The sequence below is a fragment of the Lutra lutra genome, chromosome 10, assembly GCF_902655055.1.
Source record: "Lutra lutra chromosome 10, mLutLut1.2, whole genome shotgun sequence".
Taxonomy (NCBI): domain Eukaryota; kingdom Metazoa; phylum Chordata; class Mammalia; order Carnivora; family Mustelidae; genus Lutra; species Lutra lutra.
The window spans coordinates 73,084,057-73,102,786 of NC_062287.1; the positions used below are offsets into that span (position 1 = coordinate 73,084,057).

Below are 18,730 nucleotides of genomic sequence, written 5' to 3' on the forward strand. Positions count from 1 at the left end.
AAGATTTTATTTATTTTTGAGAGAGGGGGGAACACAAGCAGGGAGGAGAGGCAGAGAGAGAAGCAGACTCCCTGCTGAGCAGGGAGCCAATGTGGAGCTCCATCCCAGGACCCTGGGAGCATGACCTGAGCCAAAGGCAGATGCTTAACTGAGCCACCCAGGCATCTCCCAACCCCCCCAAATGTTTTAATAACTATTTTGAAAAAGTCCAAGTGGAGCCAAAGCATAACTCTAGGATGGTTAGTCGCAGTCACCAATGCCTGTCATGATGGAGCATTTCTCAAATTTCTGACACCATTGACCCTAATTTCCCAAAATTACTCATGCACTTCTCCGTAATATGGAATATACTTATGAGACATTCGTTAACATTGTATTTAAAATTGTTCATGGAGTAGTAATTAAATTCTGTGTTAGCAGGAACATATAACCAAATTAACAAATGGGACATGAAAGTTGCCCCAAGACGGTATGGACTCATTCGACATTCCCCACGTGGTGGCAAGCACCACACACTATACATCTACTCCAAGGGTTTATTCTTTCAATTATATGAAACAATAGTTATTGATGGTTAATGAGTTACACAGGCAGAAATTTCTTCAGATCCTAAAAGGCCTCACAGCCTCTAGGGTCCATATACTAAAGTCTCCTAAAGTGATTTGGAAGAGTTAAAAGGTCCCTAAAGAATTTTAGTACTTAGAAATGATAGGCACAAGAGAATATCCAGCTCTCTAAAGGATCCTCTGTATGAGGCCTACAAAAGGATCGTTAAAGCAAATACTGTATTCTTTCCAGACAACAAAAATGAACTTGTTGTATCCTACAGGGATCCAGAGGCTTACTTTAACTATTACACCCAATTTTTACAACCTGCAGGTATAACTTCAATTTTTCTCACCCACTATTGTTCTTTGTACATTTAGGTTTGTGTCACCATTTTAATTTTTTGGGGACAATATAGTCAAGGAGTACAGGGGACCCAAGTAAGGAAAGCCAAACAACCAGAACATATTACAACCTGACTTCAGCTATAACCTGGTCTTCCAATTTTTTTGATCATGCATCTCTAGTAATAAAATATTTTCAAGCCCACATCCCCAAATATGGTATCAACTTATATTTATGTTCACACTAATACATTATGTACATTATAAAAATATATGGAAATTTTTAAATTAAAAAGATGAGATAAGGGCGCCTGGGTGGCTCAGTGGGTTAAAGCCTCTGCCTTCAGCTCAGGTCACGGTCCCAGGGTCCTGGGATCGAGCCCCGCATCGGGCTCTCTGCTCCGCAGGGAGCCTGCTTCCTCCCCTCTCTCTCTGCCTACCTCTCTGCCTACTTGAGATCTCTCTCTGTCAAATAAATAAATAAAATCTTTAAAAAAAAAAAAAAGATAGGGGCGCCTGGGTGGCTCAGTGGGTTAAGCCTCTGCCCTCGGCTCGGGTCATGATTCCAGGGTCCTGGGATCGAGCCCCACATCGGGCTCTCTGCTCGGCGGGGAGCCTGCTTCCTCCTCTCTCTCTGCCTGCCTCTCTGCCTCCTTGTGATTTCTCTCTCTGTCAGATAAATAAATAAAATCTTTAAAAAAAAAAAAGATGAGATAAAAAACTACTTTCCCAACATTTAAAATTTTATTTATTAATGATAAGAAATCCTTTTGTTCTTATTAAAACTTATCTTAACAATAAATTTCTAGTGAAAGAGATAGACATTTTTTGTAAAAAATCTTAACCCTCTGCCATATGCCAAGAGGTAGGTATTATTCCCACTTTATAGATGATAAAACTAAATTTTGAGAGTTTTTTTTTTTAAGATTTTATTTATTTATTTGTCAGAGAGCGAGAGAACACAAGCAGGGGGAGCAGCAGGCAGAGCAGGCAGAAGGAGAAGCAGGCCTCCCACTGAGCAAGGAGCCAGATGTGGGACTTAATCCCAGGAACCTGAGATCATGACCTTGAGCTGAAGGCAATCGCTTAACAGACTGAGCCACCCAGGTGTCCCTAAACTTTAAGAGGTTATATAACCTGACAAATGTCGGAGCTATAACATGGCAGAGCTGGGATGCAACCCCCTATCTAACTCTAAAACCATTGATCTTAACCAATATATTATGAGAATGGAAGCAATCAAAGAAAACAAATTTATATTACAGTATAAGTCAAAGACAGACTAAATCCTTCTGACCAATCAGCTCATCTGACTCTTGTTAATGTAACCAGTTACAATCTCTGTATGACTTTGGGTTAAGTCACTTAATTTATTTTAATCTTAGTTTCCCAATATGTAAAATGAGGAACTTGGACTAGGTGATCTTTAATGTGCTTTCTAACATTAAAATTCCATGACTCAAGGAAGAGCACAGAGGATTTTTGGAGTAGTGAAAGACACTATAATGGTAAATACATGTCATTACAGATTTGTCCACACCCACAGGGTGTACAACACCAAGAGTAAACCGGAATGTAAAGTATGGATTTTGGATAACAGTGATGTGTTATAACTGTGCCACTCTGGTGGGGAATGTTGACAATGGCGGAGACTGTACATGTGCAATGATAAGGGATATATATGGGAAATCTGCTCAATGTTGCTGTGCACTTAAAACTGATCTAAAAGAAAAGTGCATTAAAAAAAAAATTCTAGGACTCAAATACAAGAACAAATAAGGCAAACATCTTTTAAGCAGAATAACCAGACCTTTGCTGATCTCCACATTAGGCAGGCTAAAGATGTCAAGGTCCATCACCCCTCCTTTTGTCTCTTCTGAGAGGTCCAAGAGGACCAGTCTGTCCACAATGCCCTGTACAGTACAATAAGAAGAACATACAGCATTATGCAAACACAGCCAGTTCTCGGTTAAATTTATTCAGAAGTGAAACTAAAGGAGAATGCACAGGACTTATGTAGGAAAAGTAACACAACAGCAATAAAAGGACATGCAAGCAAGAAACTACCATGAACTTGAGCAATGTGATCCTTTACACTTGACTGAAAATTGGGACCTAGCAGGACTTAACTCAGAAGTCGCAGACTGCAGATTCCCTTTGATGGGACAATGAGTAATAAGGATGAGTTGGTGGACTCAAAACACTTGCTGTTGTTCTTGAGCTTATGTTTTCAATTTAATGTCATAATTTCATTATATGAATGTCATATATAATATGTCATTCTGTATATATGTCATAATGTCATTCTGAAAGTACTTAAGAGTAATTTTTGCTCTGTTTTAGTGCCTCATTGTCAATACCAATGCCAAGTTTCTCTTTTAAAAAAAGGATAATGGGGCACCTCGGTGGCGTCTGCCTTCAGCCCAGGTCATGATCCCAGGGTCCTAGGAGAGAGCCTGCTTCTCCCTCCTCCTCTGCTCCTGTGCCTCCCCGTTTATGCTCTTTCTCTCTCTCGCTCCTGTTCTCTCTTGCTACCACTCTCTCTCTCGCTCGTGCTCTCTCTCTAAATAGATCCTTAAAAAAAAATAAAATAAAATGAGGATAATAGCCATAAATCTAAAATAAAATGCTATTATCATGGAGAACCCTCCTCAGAGATCTCATGGAAAACACTCCGCATGCCTGCAGATGGCTCCCTAAGTGCCCTGGTAGGCTAACAGTAAATGACGGCACAGAAACTCCTCCGAGTCAAATTACCTTTGTGGAAGGTCTTTTTCTAAAGTGCTAAGCAGTGTGAGGATCTTTCTTTCTTTTTTTTTTTTTTTTTAAAGATTTTATTTATTTATTTGACAGAGAGAGATCACAAGTAGACGGAGAGGCAGGCAGAGAGAGAGAGAGAGGGAAGCAGGCTCCCTGCTGAGCTGAGAGCCCGATGCGGGACTCGATCCCAGGACCCTGAGATCATGACCTGAGCCGAAGGCAGCGGCTTAACCCACTGAGCCACCCAGGCGCCCCTGAGGATCTTTCTTATATTAGAGTGCAGAGGCAAGAGTACCCAGAGGTCTACCAGACCATCAGGCAGAAAGTACAAAAGAAAACAACCCAGCTACACTATTTATTAGCTCTGTGATGCTGGGCAAGTTGCTGAACTTGGCCTTACTTCATGGGGTTAGGAGGATTAATATGTGACCCAGAGCTGGCAATTTTACCTATTAATTTTATTATTGTCAACTACGCTCCAAAGAAAAATGCAAAGAAAACGATGAGTTACCATTTTTATTTATGAGACACACACAGATCCAAAAGTTAAACAGCAGTAGTGTGGGAAAATGGGTATTCTTACACACTATGGGTATGACAATAAACTGGTACAACTGATATGGGGGATAATTTGACAAGTTCTATCAGAATTTAAAAACACAGTAATTCCTTTAATCCACTTATCTCACTTATAGAGATTATCTGCAAGTTTATTAGTATACGTGTAACATGATGCATATAAAGAAATTCAAAAGACTAGAAATGTCTGTCTGTAAGGACAACAGCAATAATGTGGAAGTATAACATAGCGGTTTAGAGCAAAACCTCCCAAGGTTTAAGTGATCACCACTTAATAGATCAGGACAGCACATGGAACACCAGGGGTTGTGTTAAAATGCAGGTTTGCTTCCATAGGTCTGGGGTGGGGCCTTAGATAACGAAATTCTAATAAGATCTCAGATATTGCTCGTGCTTCTGGTCTAAAAGCCACACACTGAGCAGTAAGATTTAGAATACAGGCTCTGTAAACAGGCTGCCTCACTTCAAATCCTGCCTCCATTTATTAACAGTGTGACTTTAGGTGAGTTGCATAACCTCCCTCTGCCTTGATTTCTTCATTTGTAAAATGCCAGTAATGACAGTACCAAACATACAGGGTTAGGTAAAGTTTAGTAAAATTTAGTCTTTCACTGAGTCCCTAGCACCTAGTAAGCATTCAGCAAAGGTTAATTCCTACTGCTACCTGCACCACTACTATGGACACCATTATGACTACTACTGTATCATAATACTTGATAGGTTGTATCTTGCATCAAAATATCAATGTTCACAAGACACATGGAAAAATTGCCATTTAGAAAGTTTACAGACAAAAGAATACTGAGAGTGAGACTCTTCCAACAGTTAAAGAAACATGACTTTAAGGGGCCTTGTGGTACTTAACCAAAACCCAACAAAATTGATAAAACTCAGTACTGTTAGGATGTAAAAAATCAGACTGATGATCATACTATTACTAGCAGCAAGGATTAGTTCTGATTTCCTGAAGCACTATCTAGAAATATGTAATAAGTACTGTAAAGACCATTCATGCCCTCTGATTGACCAGTGCTGTTTTTTAGTGTGTGTGTGTGTTTTAGGTTTTATTTATTTATTTGGCAGAGAGAGACACAGTGAGAGAGGAAACCCAAGAAAGGGAATGGGAGAGGGAGAAGCAGGCTTCCTGCTGAGCAAGGAGCCTGATATGGGGCTCGATCCCCATGACCTGAGCTGAAGGCAGATGCTTAACAACTGAGCCACCCAGGCGCCCTGTTTTGTTTTTGTTTTGTTTTTAAAGATTTTCTTTATTGGGCACCTGGATGGCCCAGTGGGTTAAGCCTCTGCCTTTGGCTCAGGTCATGGTCTCAGGGTCCTGGGATCGAGCCCCACATCGGGCTGTCTGCTCAACAGGGAGCCTGCTTCCCCCTTTCTCGCTGCCTGCCTCTCTGCCTACTTGTGATCTCTCTCTCCCTCTCTGTCAAATAAATAAATAAATAAATAAAATCTTTTTTTTTTTTTAAGATTTTATTTATTTATTTGACAGAGATTGCAAGTAGACAGAGAGGCAGGCAGAGAGAGGAGAAGGGAAGCAGGCTCACCGCTGAGCACAGAGCCCGATGTGGGGCTCGATCCCAGGACCACGGGATCATGACCCAAGCCGAAGGCAGAGGCTTTAACCCACTGAGCCACCCAGGTGCCCCAATAAATAAAATCTTTTTAAAAAAAAAAAAAGATTTTATTTATTAGAGAAAGAGAGAGAGAGCATAAGCAGAGGGAGTGGCAGGCAGAGGGAGAGGGAGAAGCAGGCTCCACCCAGAGCAGGGAGCCTGATGTGGGGCTCTATCCCAGGACCCTGAGATCATGACCTGAGCCGAAGGCAGATGTTCAACTGACAGAGCCACCCAGGCATCCCCACATACACTAGTACCGTTTTTGAGATTATGTACAACTAAACAAAAATTCAGAGGAGAAAATAAGCAACTTTTAAAGAAATGTTTACAGAAGCATTCTGTTTAGTAACAGAGGAACTGAAAACAGTTCAAATTAAGTGGGACTAATATATTTACATGGAGAGTGGAGGAAAGGAAACGATGTCGAAAGTTAGCGTATGTTGGGGTGCCTGGGTGGCTCAGTCGGTTAAGTGTCTGCCTTCGGGCTCAGGTCATGATCCCCGGGTTCTGGGATCGAGCCCTGCATCAGGCTTCCGTGTTCCGAGGGGAGTCTGCTTTCCCCTCTGCTCCTCCCCCTGCTCCTGCTCTCTCTCACTCTCTCATTCAGGCCCTCTCTCTCTCTCTCATGTAAATAAAATCTTTTTTTAAAAGTTAGACTATATTGTTCTGTGCAGCTGGCATTTAAAATTTTCTAGCTCCCTGCATACAATTTAATTATTTATTAAAGTACAATTTATCTCTAAGACACACCTGAGTCTGAAATAAAAAGGGAAGAATCTAGATGACAAACAATCAAAATTTTTAAAGACTTAATTTATTTGAGAGAGAGAGAGAGAAAGAGAGCACAAGCAGGGTGAGGGGCAGAGGGAGAAGTAGACTCCCCACTAAGCAGGGGGTCCAATGTGGGGTTCGATCCCAGGACTCCTGGGTCATGACCTGAGCCCGAAGGCAGACACTTAACCGACTGAGACACCCAGGTGCCTGACAATCAAATTTTAATAGAAAGAAAAAACAAAACACCAGCTACCAAATAAACAGAGAGGGACAGCTACTCCACTCTGGACTGTATCCCTGAAAAGACACAGACATGCTGTTATCCTGATACCAAGACCTTGGAAGGGCTTTTGAACCTGTCTGGAAGGGAATTTAAGCCTTTCTCAAAATAATTTATATACAAAAGATCCAGTAAAAAGGACTGAGGGAAAAATAAACAAATTTCAAACTAGTATACAATCTCAATTTAGAAACTATGATCGTAAGAGAAAGTGGAGTAATTACACAAGAAAAGGCAATTTTTAAGGAAAAATTGTTAATTTTAGAAAGAGCTAAAATTAAGTATTATATTAAATAAGAGCTTAATTAAAGCAGCATGACTCAGAAAACACAAAGGAATTGGTGACTAAGTCAGATGAATGTCATGTTGAGGCTTCCCTTGGAATAGGATGATGAGCCCATTGTTCAAATCACTTTTTTAAAGCCTATTCCATGACTAAGTACTAATTAAGAAGCAATATCCCTGATGAGAGCTTTCAACTTTTTTTTTTTGCCAACTTACTAAATATATTTTAAGGCAAAATGAAGTTTTTCCACATGACAAAATGAAGCCATTATTTCCTGTGTGTTAAGCATAAACTGCCTAAAAGTATAGCAATATAACAGATGGATTTATAACCACCATGCTTACATACCTTTGCTGAGATTGCTAATGTGCAGGCAATACCCAGCTCTCCACCTCCAACCACGGTAATTTTATTGACTGTTTTATGCTCGTGATTTACCCAGTTCTTTGAATTTATGTCTGAGACACCTAGAAATAAAAGTGGATTATCATGAAATTCTTGAAATAATATCAAAAATCTTTTTTAGGGTCTTAAAAAAATACACCAACTTTTAGTAACTTGGACAGAAAACATGGTGTTAGCCCATAAGAAGCACTCGAAAATATCTGAACAAGTGAAATGCAAGACAGATAGGAAATCTCAGTAAATATTCTAATAAACAGAGACTACCCCTTTAAAAAGAAAGTATCTTTCTAAACATTCAAAACATTATGTAAGACTGAAAAATAGAATTTCCATCATCCTGAATGACATTCTGATTCTTACTACTCTGGTCTATAATGCAAAAATGTTTAACACCTCACTGAATTTTATAAGCATGGATATTTTGCTTTATCCTCAATGAGAAACATTGAGAATCATAAATTTTCTGATCCAATCATTTATTGAATGAGGCAAAAAGCCACAAAAATATAATGAAAACGGTTCATATGATGAAAAAGGTTTGGGATTGTCATATCAAGTGATTTTGAATAAAACACAGAATTATTTTATCTGTCAGTGTAAGAGCAATCTTTTACATTTTAAGAAACTATAATTATTGGAACTGTAGGGTAACACCCTATAATAGATGTACAGGAATTTTTGATTCAACAGAGATATGTACAGATACATGAATATATTTATTTACAGAAATACAGTAGCAGAGAGTAAAGGATATTAGTGAGAAATTGTAAATTCATAACTCTCTCATTAACAAAAATACAAACCTTCAGTGATTTTTGCAATATAGGCTAGCAAGTCTACCTGCCGTGCCTCATCAGATGATGGTAGAGAATACAGGGGAAGTTCCTCTTGAAACTTGGCAATCATTTCTTTAATTAGCCCAACAATGACAGATTTAGGCTGCAGAATACAAAAAGAAAAGTTATGTAAAAATTTTCCTAAAGAATATTACCTTGTTAACCTATATATTATTATGAAGTTAATGAACAGAAAGTTTTGTATTATGCTCTTAGTTTTTAAAAACTACCATACAAAATACATAAGACTTTTAACTGAAAAATTATTTAATTCTTTAAACTGAAAATTAGAGAAATGCTAATCCATATCACCAAACGATGGGAAAATAACATGAATGTGCTTATAGCAAAGTACCTATGTTCAGGAATTGTCTGTATTTATTTTAAAATAAGTGCAGACTTACAGAAAAGTTACAAAAACAAGTACAAAAAATTTTCATATGCTCTTCACCCAGCTCACTCAAATGTTAATGTTTTAGCACAGATATTTTCTATTTCCTTCCCTCTCTATATTTTTCTGAACCAGCTGAGAATAAATTGCAGATTAATACCTTTTCACCCCTAAATACTTTAGTGTGTATTTCCTAAAAGAAAAAACAAAACAGGGGCGCCTGGGTGGCTCAGTGGCTCAGTTGGTTGAGTGTCTGCCTCTTGGTTTCAGCTCAGGTGGTGATCTCAGGGACATAAGCTCAAGCCCCGGGCTGGGCACCACTCCTGGTGTGGAGATTCTCTATCTCCCTCTGCCTCTGTCCCTCCTCCCGCTCCAAGTGTGCATACACCCTCTCTATCAAAAAAGTAAAAGTAAAATCTGTTAAAAAAAAAAAAACCCTCAAAAAAATTTTTTTCTCCTATATATTATCAAATCAATAAACACTGATAAAATATTATCTAACCCAGTACTGTTTCTATTAATTTATTAAGCCATCCACTTAAACTCTCTGACCTTCAGTTTATCAGCAGTATAATATGAAAAATATAATATATTAATATGCAATATAATATGAAAAATAAATCTCAAGTGGCTGTTATGAGAAACAAATGCATGTAACCTACATGCTATAAGTGTAAAATATTTATTATTATTAAAAATATTCACTAGTTTGCTTATTTTAAAAAATGCTTAATTTATCAGAGTCTGAGTTTCACTATTTATAAATCAAGAGGGTGAAATTATTAGGATCAAAAACTCAAACACTTTTCAAGACCAAGCAGATAATAATGTGTGAAGTTGTCAAGTATGAGAAAATTTAGGGAGATGGTTATTGTGGCAAATTGGAAAGAGTATACACATAGGCATTCAAATTCAGGTTAAGAACAAAACAAAACCACTTTTGCTGTTCAACAAAATTCTGTAGGCCTAACATAGCACACTGAATCTCTCAGAGAAAACGCCTGCAATCCTTGGCCTAGACAGCCTCTAGATTTCTTCCAGCTCCAAAATTCTATGTAATTCTACTATATAATTATAATTCCAAATGCAGAAAACGTCTGCAATCCTTGGCCTAGACAGCCTCTAGATTTCTTCCAGTTCCAAAATTCTATGTAATTCTACTACATAATTAAAATTCCAACTGCATGTGCAACTTAAAAGTTACTGTAGTACTTTTAAATAGGGCAATTTAAATAATGTATTGTCTTCTTAAGACTAGTTTAAATTAAAAAAAAAACTTGTTTTAGCTTATATATAGTAAAGAGGTTCAAACAGTAAAATGGAATCAATACTGTTTGAACTGAAATCAAGCACAATCTCAACTAGACTATGGGACTATCTCTGAGTATTTACTATATGAACAAAACTATGAAAAGAGATCCCAGTGAAAACCAGAAAGTGGAAATAGGAAATATGAATTCCCAAAACAGGGCACAGATGTCAAAATACTGTTTGAGGACAGCTTACAAAAAAATTTAAAAAGAAGGATTAAAAATGGATGAAGAAGATAAACAGACAATTCAAAAAAGAAGGAGCATACATAATCGATTGATATATGAAAAAGATTTCAATTTCAGTCACGAAACTAAACATTAAGATAACATTTTTGTACACAACCTAACCCTAAACCTAAAGGAGCTGGAGAAAGAACAACAAAGAAAGCCTAAACCCAGCAGGAGAAGAGAAATAATAAAGATCAGAGCAGAAATCAATGAAATAGAAACCAAAAAAACCCAGTAGAACATTTAATGAAACTAGGAGCTGGTTCTTTGAAAGAATTAATAATATTGATAAACCCCTGGCAAGACTTATCAAAAAGAAAAGAGAAAGGACCCAAATAAATAAAGTCATGAGTGAAAGAGGAGAGATCACAACCAATACCAAAGAAATACAAACAATTATAAGAACAAATTATGAGCAACTATACACCAGCAAATTTGACAATCTGGAAGAAATGGATGTTTTCCTAGAGACATATAAACTACCACAACTGAACCAGGAAGAAATAGAAAACCTGAACATACCTAACCAGTAAGGAGACTGAAGCAGTTATCAAAAATCTCCCAACAAACAAGAGCCCAGGGCCAGACGGCTTCCCAGGGGAATTCTACCAAATATTTAAAGAAGAATTAATTCCTATTCTCCTGAAACTGCTCCAAAAAAAAAATAGAAATGGAAGGAAAACTTCCAAACTCATTTTATGAGGCCAGCATTACCTTGATCCCAAAACCAGACAAAGATCCCATCAAAAAAGAGAATTACAGACCAAAATCCTTGATGAACACAGATGCAAAAATTCTCACCAAAATACTAGCCAATAGGATCCAACAGTACATTAAAAGGATTATTCACCACAACTAAGTGGGATTTATTCCAGGGCGGCAAGGTTGGTTCAACATCCTCAAATCAATCAATGTGATACAATACACTAATAAAAGAAAGAACAAGAACCACATGATACTCTCAATAGATGCTGAAAAAGCTTTTGACAAAGTAAAGCATCCTTTCTTGATCAAAACTCCTCACAGTGTAGGGAGAAAGGGTACATACCTCAATATTATCAAAGCTATCTATGAAAAACCCACAGAGAATATCATTCTCAATGGAGAAAAACTGAGAGCTTTTCCTCTGAGGTCAGGAACACGGCAGGGATGTCCATTATCACCACTGCTATTCAACATAGTACTAGAAGTCCTAGCCTCAGCAATCAGACAACAAAAAGAAATTAAAGGCATCCAAATCGGCAAAGAAGAAGTCAAACCATCACTCTTTGCAGATGATATGATACTATATGTGGAAAATCCAAAAGACTCTACTCCAAATCTGCTAGAACTTGAACAGGAATTCAGTAAAGTGTCAGAGTATAAAATCAATGCACAGAAGTCAGCTGCATTTCTATACACCAACAAGAAGACAGAAGAAAGAGAAATTAAGGAGTCAATCCCATTTACAGTTGCACCCAAAACCATAAGACACCTAGGAATAAACCTAACCAAAGAGGCAAAGAATCTGTACTCAGAAAACTATAAAGTACTCATGAAAGAAATTGAGGAAGACACAAAGAAATAGAAAAATGTTCCATGCTCATGGATTGGAAGAACAAATATTATGAAAATGTCTATGCTACCTAAGGCAATCTACACGTTTAATGCAATTCCTATCAAAATACCATCTATTTTTTTCAAAGAAATGGAACAAATAACCCTAAAATTTATATGGAACCAGAAAAGACCTTGAATAGCCAGAGGAATGCTGAAAAAGAAAGCCAAAGTTGGTGGCATCACAATTCCAGACTTCAAGCTCTATTACAAAGCTGTCATCATCAAGACAGCATGGTATGGCACAAAAATGGACTCATAGATCAATGGAACAGAACAGAAAGCCCAGAAATAGACCCTTAACTCTATGGTCAACTAATCTTCGACAAAGCAGGAAAGGATGCTCAATGGAAAAAAGAGAGTCTCTTCAACAAATGGTGTTGGGAAAACTGGACAGCCACATGCAGAAAAATGAAACTGGATCATTTCCTTACACCACAAACGAAAACAGACTCAAAATGGATGAAGAACCTCAATGTGAGAAAGGAATCCATCAAAATCATTGAGGAGAACACAGGCAGCAATCTCTTCGACCTCAGCCACAGCAACTTCTTCCTAGGAACATCACCAAAGGCAAGGGAAGCAAGGGCAAAAATGAACTATTGGGGGGCGCCTGGGTGGCTCAGTGGGTTAGGCCGCTGCCTTCGGCTCAGGTCATGATCCCAGGTCCTGGGTTCGAGCTCTACATCGGGCTTTCTGCTCAGCAGGGAGCCTGCTTCCTCCTCTCTCTCTGCCTGCCTCTCTGCTTTCTTGTGATTTCTCTCTGTCAAATAAATAAATAAAATCTTTAAAAAAAAATGAACTATTGGGACTTCATCAAGATCAAAAGCTTTTGCACAGCAAAGGAAACAGTTAACACAACCAAAAGACAACTGACAGAATAGGAGAAGATATTTGCAAACAACATATCAGATAAAGGGTTAGCATCCAAAATCTATAAAGAACTTATCAAACTCAACACCCAAGGAACAAATAATCCAATCAAGAAATGGGCAGAGGACACAAACAGACATTTCTATAAAGAAGATATCCAGGGGTGCCTGGGTGGCTCAGTGGGTTAAGCCGCTGCCTTCGGCTCAGGTCATGATCTCAGAGTCCTGGGATCGAGCCCTGCATCGGGCTCTCTGCTCAGCAGGGAGCCTGCTTCCTCCTCTCTCTCTGCCTGCCTCTCTGCCTACTTGTGATCTCTCTGTCAAATAAATAAATAAAATCTTTAAAAAAAAAAAAAAAAGATATCCAGATGGCCAACAGACACATGAAAAAGTACTCCACATCACTTGGCATCAGGAACATACAAATCAAAACCACAATGAGATACCACCTCAAACCAGTCAGAATGGCTCAAATAACAAGTCAGGGAATGACAGATGCTGGCAAGAATGCGGAGAAAGGGGAATCCCTCCTACACTGTTGGTGGGAATGCAACCTGGTGTAACCACTCTGGAAAACAGCATGGAGGTCCCTCAAAAAGTTGAAAATAGAGCTATCCTTTGACCCAGCAATTGCACTACTGGGTATTTACCCTAAAGATACAAATGTAGTGATCCGAAGGGGCACGTGCACCTGAATGTTTAATAGCAGCAATGTCCACAATAGCCAAATTATGGAAAGAACCTAGATGTCCATCAACAGATGAATGGATAAAGAAGATGTGGTATACACACACACACACACACACACACACACACACACACACACACACACAAACAATGGAATACTATGCAGCCATCAAAAGAAATGAAATCTTGCCATTTGCAACGACATGGATAGAACTAGAGGGCATTATGCTTACTGAAATAAGTCAATCAGAGAAAGACAATTATCATATGATCTCCCTGATATGAGGAACTTGAGAGGCAACGTGGGGAGTTTGGGGGGTAGGAAAGGAATAAATGAAACAAGATGGGATCGGGAGGGAGACAAACCATAAGAGACTCTTAATCTCACAAAACAAACTGAGGGTTGCCAGGGGTAGGGGGGGTAGGGAGAGGTGGTTGGGTTATGGACATTGGGGAGGGTATGTGCTATGGTGAGTGCTGTGAAGTGTGTAAGCCTGGTGATTCACAGACATGTACCCCTGGGGCTAATAATACATTGTATGTTAATTTAAAAATTTTTTAAAAAGATAACATTTTTGTCCCTCCAAATGACAAATTTTTATTATGCCCTATTTATCACATTTAACTGGGAATCTTATTTATTAACGTCACCAAATAAAGCAAATCATGTACAGATTCATAAAGTAAAAGGTCAGTGTTCCTCCACCTAATCTCTACCAGCCACCTGGTGAGCATCCCTTCTTTTTGCATTTCTTCTTTTCTTCTTTTTATTGGTTTTATATATATGAAATATATAGAAAAGTATAAAGATAAAATAATTGCACACCTTTTTTATAGGATATATATTTTTTTAAAAAAGTTGTAATCCTAACACCATTCTCTACTCCAGCTTCACCTGACTCTTGACATACCCTTAGTCTCATTCAGGGGTTCCCAGTCCTCCTGTCCTACAACTTCCTGGACACGTAAATTATCCTTTCATAAAAATTGAAATTGCTTACAAAAAGGAGAACATACTCTATATCCTTCTAAGTAAATATATAGAGAGAAGCAAAGGTTTGTTTTGCTTTAATGATAGTACCTTCTGTTAGAATGAAAGTACTACAAAACAGGGATTCTATGCTGATTTCAAGTGATGGCTGACATACATATTGTCTACCTTTTGGAGATGAATTTGGCAATATATAAGAATAGCCTTCAAAATATTTATAAACTTTGATCCAACAATCCCGCTCTTAGAAATTTATCAATGGGAAATTATTAAAGATTTATAATATATACACATTTATATGTACATATTAAGGGTGCTCATCATTAAATTTCTCACAACAGATCAATTTGTAAATACATTATGACAATATTTTTATGTGAAATCATCAGGCAACCAATTTAAAGACGATTTTTTTTTTAAAAGATTTTATTTACTTATTTGACAGAGAGATCACAAGCAGGCAGAGAGGCAGGCAGAGAGAGAGGAGGAAGCAGGCTCCCTGCTGAGCAGAGAGCCCGATGCGGGGCTCGATCCCAGGACTCTGAGATCATGACCCGAGCTGAAGGCAGTGGCTTAACCCACTGAGCGACCCAGGCGCCCCAAAGACGATGTATTTTGAAAATACTGTTTAAAATGAGAAGTGCACAATGTAATGGTAGATGAAAAGTCCAGAAAACAGAACTGCATGTGAGAACTTGTAAAGCAAGTAAACTGGTTAAAACTTAATGCTCAGTTAAAACATAACATGTAACAGAAGATTATATACAGTGTGGTTCAATTTACATAAAGGTTAAAACTGGGCAAAACTACAAATAATTACATAAATTACGTAAGAATCTTTAAGAAGGAGGGTACGTAAGAATCTTTAAGAAGGAGGGACTAGGAACTAATGTCCAATATCTTGCTAGTAACTTTTCACATGTTTTATCAAGTAGTGCGCAGCTATCAGAAGAGGAAGCAAATAAAAGTTGGCTCCAAACCTGGAGAGAGCACTTCATACAGGCTGCGGTCTGTCACTGGGGTTCTGGAACTTGAGCAACTCCAAGGAGCTCAGTTTCAAAATATTTTTCAAGTCCATACAAGGAATACCATTGAAAGAAAATTCAGTACCTTATCTGTACCCTTAGGATAAAGACAGATACTCAGAAAAACAAAAACTTGTAAAAGAAAATCCAAAGTATCTTACATGGCTCCAGTTCTGAAGATAGGGCAAGTATATTCTGCCTTGAGCATCCACATGTTTTCCAACTGAGATGCCCATATTTGCAGTTGGCTTTAAGAAGCAAATGGGGGGAGCAAAAGGGTGGGAATCCAAAATCCACAAACGAATTGGTATATTATACGTATTACCTATTTGAGACAAAATAAACACTTTTTCAAACAATGATGAAGCACACACATCATATTTATGGTACAACTAGGTGGCATTTGAAGACGTGTAGTGTAGTCAAGTGTATATATTAAGGATTTTTATAAATCAAGGCCTACCTCTCCATTTTCACGTTCCCATTAAAGCACCAGCATAACACTTGAAGAAATTAAATTAAGACAACGACCAGCTCATGCAATTCATAAATATTTATAAGACCTGCTGTGCCAGGAATCTGGGATGCAGCATCTTATCCATGCAACCTTCTTTGTTCCACCCAAGCAGCGCTATTCCACCTTTCTTGAAAGGTAGTGGACACTTTCTATTTTTATACTTATACTGCGTTGAAGTTATTTGCCTACAGGGTCTGTGTTTCCTTTCACAATGTAAACTCCCAGAGGATGATGTATTATTCATTTCTATATCCCCTGCACCAAGTACAGTGCCTAACATACTGGCTGAGAAAAAAGGTTTCTTATATAAGTAAGAGTGAGTGAATGAAGAAACAAATGAAAAATGAATCAATCAACAAAGACAAAGTCAATACTTTTGATACCAACCCTCAATTTGCTCCTTAAGCGCGAACGAGCTGGGTTAGACATATCGAACTCGGAGCTGAAAATAACCTCCAGAGTTACCTCGTCCAGTGGTTCTTAAAATGGAGCGTACAGAGAGACAGGAACTTGAGTGCAGGCCCTTTCAGTGTTAACCAGTTACTACGTACATACCTCAAGCCTACCAAGAGCAAAAATCTCTCACGGCTCTGGATGCCAGCAAGCCCAAAGCTAAGCCTAATAAAAATGTAAAAAACTAAACTTAAACTAGAAATCTGATCAATTACCTTAGCTGTTCTGTCCTATCTCCTGACAGGTCTTACTGCATGTCTTTCACTATACTTGTGACCAGGGCAGCTCAGGAGCAAGAATGCCCAGGTTCAAATCCTAGTTTCACCCATGACTAGCTTTATGATTTTTAGGCAAGTTCCTTAACTTCCCTGTGCCTCAATTCCTTCCCCTATAAAATGGAAATAATTATACCTCTGACCCCATTGGGTTGTTGTGAGGATGAAGTTAGTTAAGGTATGTAAAAGTTAGTTAAGGTATGCAATTCTTAGAACGGTGCATGACATGGGGAATACCATGAAGGGTTGGCAATTTTTGTAATTTACCTCAAACCCATTTTGGAAATAGGCCAAGTTTTATTTTCCACTACAATCCTTTTTTACTAAGAAGATCTTCCTTCCACTCACAGCTGCTTTTCTCATCTTGGTTCCTCCTCTAAAAATACAAGGATACTCAGCCCTGTCTTCACATTAAAAGCACTTAAGGAACTTGGAAACATACCAGTATCTGGGCCACTCCCCCAAAGCTTCTGATTCAATGGGACGGGTGTGGATAACATTTTTTAAAAGCTTTCCATGTGATTTAGTTCTCAGGACCACACTCCTCTTCTACTTTTGTCTAAGTCTTAAAACAATTTTTTAAATTGGGATACAACTGACATATATCATACTAGTTTCACTGTATAATGCAATGTCTTGATATTTGTATATACTGCAAAATGATCACTACAATAAGTATAGTCAACATTCATTACCATAGTGTCTAAATATTTACAATTTGGGTATAGGCATAATATTACAATTGATCCACAGATAATTCTATGATTATAAAGTCATGTGATCAAAGCACCACAAAGTGACTGACAGGTACTGAGACACACCATCAGATTCCTCCAGAAGTAGTTACTCTGTCAAATATTATATATTTTCTAGAGTAGTGTTTTTCAAATTGTGGTCATGATAATTCGGTCACAAAATTAATTTAGCAGGCTGCAAACAATATCTTAAAATGGAATTGAAAATAAAATAAATGACAGGTAGTATGGTGTTTAAGATATATATGTATACAGTGTGTGTTTGCACACCCATGTGTACACTATGTATATAAAAGTATTTCTTATTGTGTGTCACAATCAAAACATTTGAAAGCCATCATTCTACGCCATGCAAATTTTTTTGTTTCATAATATAGTTATAGTAGCCCAAATCCTGATGGTTCCACTTTCTGTGTTAATCATTACACATTAAAGAAAAGGAAAGAAATGTCTATTGATGGTACCTTCCTAATTGATCAAGGATCTGCTGCATCTCTCAATGCCCCTCCCCAGGAGCGTCCATGCATTTTCATAGCCCATGCTTGGCAAAGCAATGGTTGAGCCTGATTCCCATGTCTAACTGGTAAGATTCACTACTGGTGTTCTGTTCTCTTCTTCCTTCCTTCTTCTCCATTCTTTTCTGTCAGCAAATGCCCTGCCTCCTACCCTGCCCATTTAGCTTTCAATAATTCGATGCCAAAGAGTCAGAACTCCTGGTCAAGTCCTCAGATCTGAAGTAATTATATCATAAAAGTATAATTTAAGTTAGCTGTAAATAAAGTTCAGATGCATATCATCTTATTAAGATGAATACACATCTCTAAAGAATGAGTGGATGAAGAAAAAGTGTCATCACAACCTTGACACAATCTTGGAGAGATAATAAGAAATAATTGAGAAATGTCTGCAGGTATGTATAAGGAAGTATCAATGGAAGACTCATCAAGGGAATAGGAGTGGGTAGGAAGTTAGTTACAAGCTTAACCTCATCCTTTCTCAATTGTTTAAATTTTCTTAGCATGAGTATACATTATTATTATACTAATAAAACTAGTAACTGAAAGAAATATAAGCAGAAATATAATCATGGTCAACATTTATTAAGCATCTATTACGTGCCAGTAATTCATTTAATCCTCATAGTCCTAGAGCGAGGCTGTACTATTGTGCCATTTTACAGACAATA

General features: G+C 37.9%; 1 protein-coding gene across 5 annotated transcripts in view; it reads right to left on the reverse strand.

The window, feature by feature from the left end:
* UEVLD (UEV and lactate/malate dehyrogenase domains) overlaps window positions 1-18,730 on the reverse strand; it is a 56,945-nt gene that overhangs the window by 25,194 nt on the left and 13,021 nt on the right. For 4 of the 5 annotated variants that reach the window (XR_007130558.1, XR_007130559.1, XM_047747433.1 and 1 more), the window contains exons 4-7: window positions 15,706-15,869; window positions 8,409-8,544; window positions 7,549-7,667; window positions 2,701-2,803 (exon numbers count right to left, since the gene is read on the reverse strand). Coding sequence is in view for 3 of the 5 variants with exons in the window: in XM_047747433.1 (XP_047603389.1) it covers window positions 2,701-2,803; window positions 7,549-7,667; window positions 8,409-8,544; window positions 15,706-15,869 (522 nt within the window). In the remaining 2 variants the exon portion in view is untranslated. The remainder of the gene's footprint in view (window positions 1-2,700; window positions 2,804-7,548; window positions 7,668-8,408; window positions 8,545-15,705; window positions 15,870-18,730) is intronic. The other variant, XM_047747435.1, reaches the window with a different exon arrangement.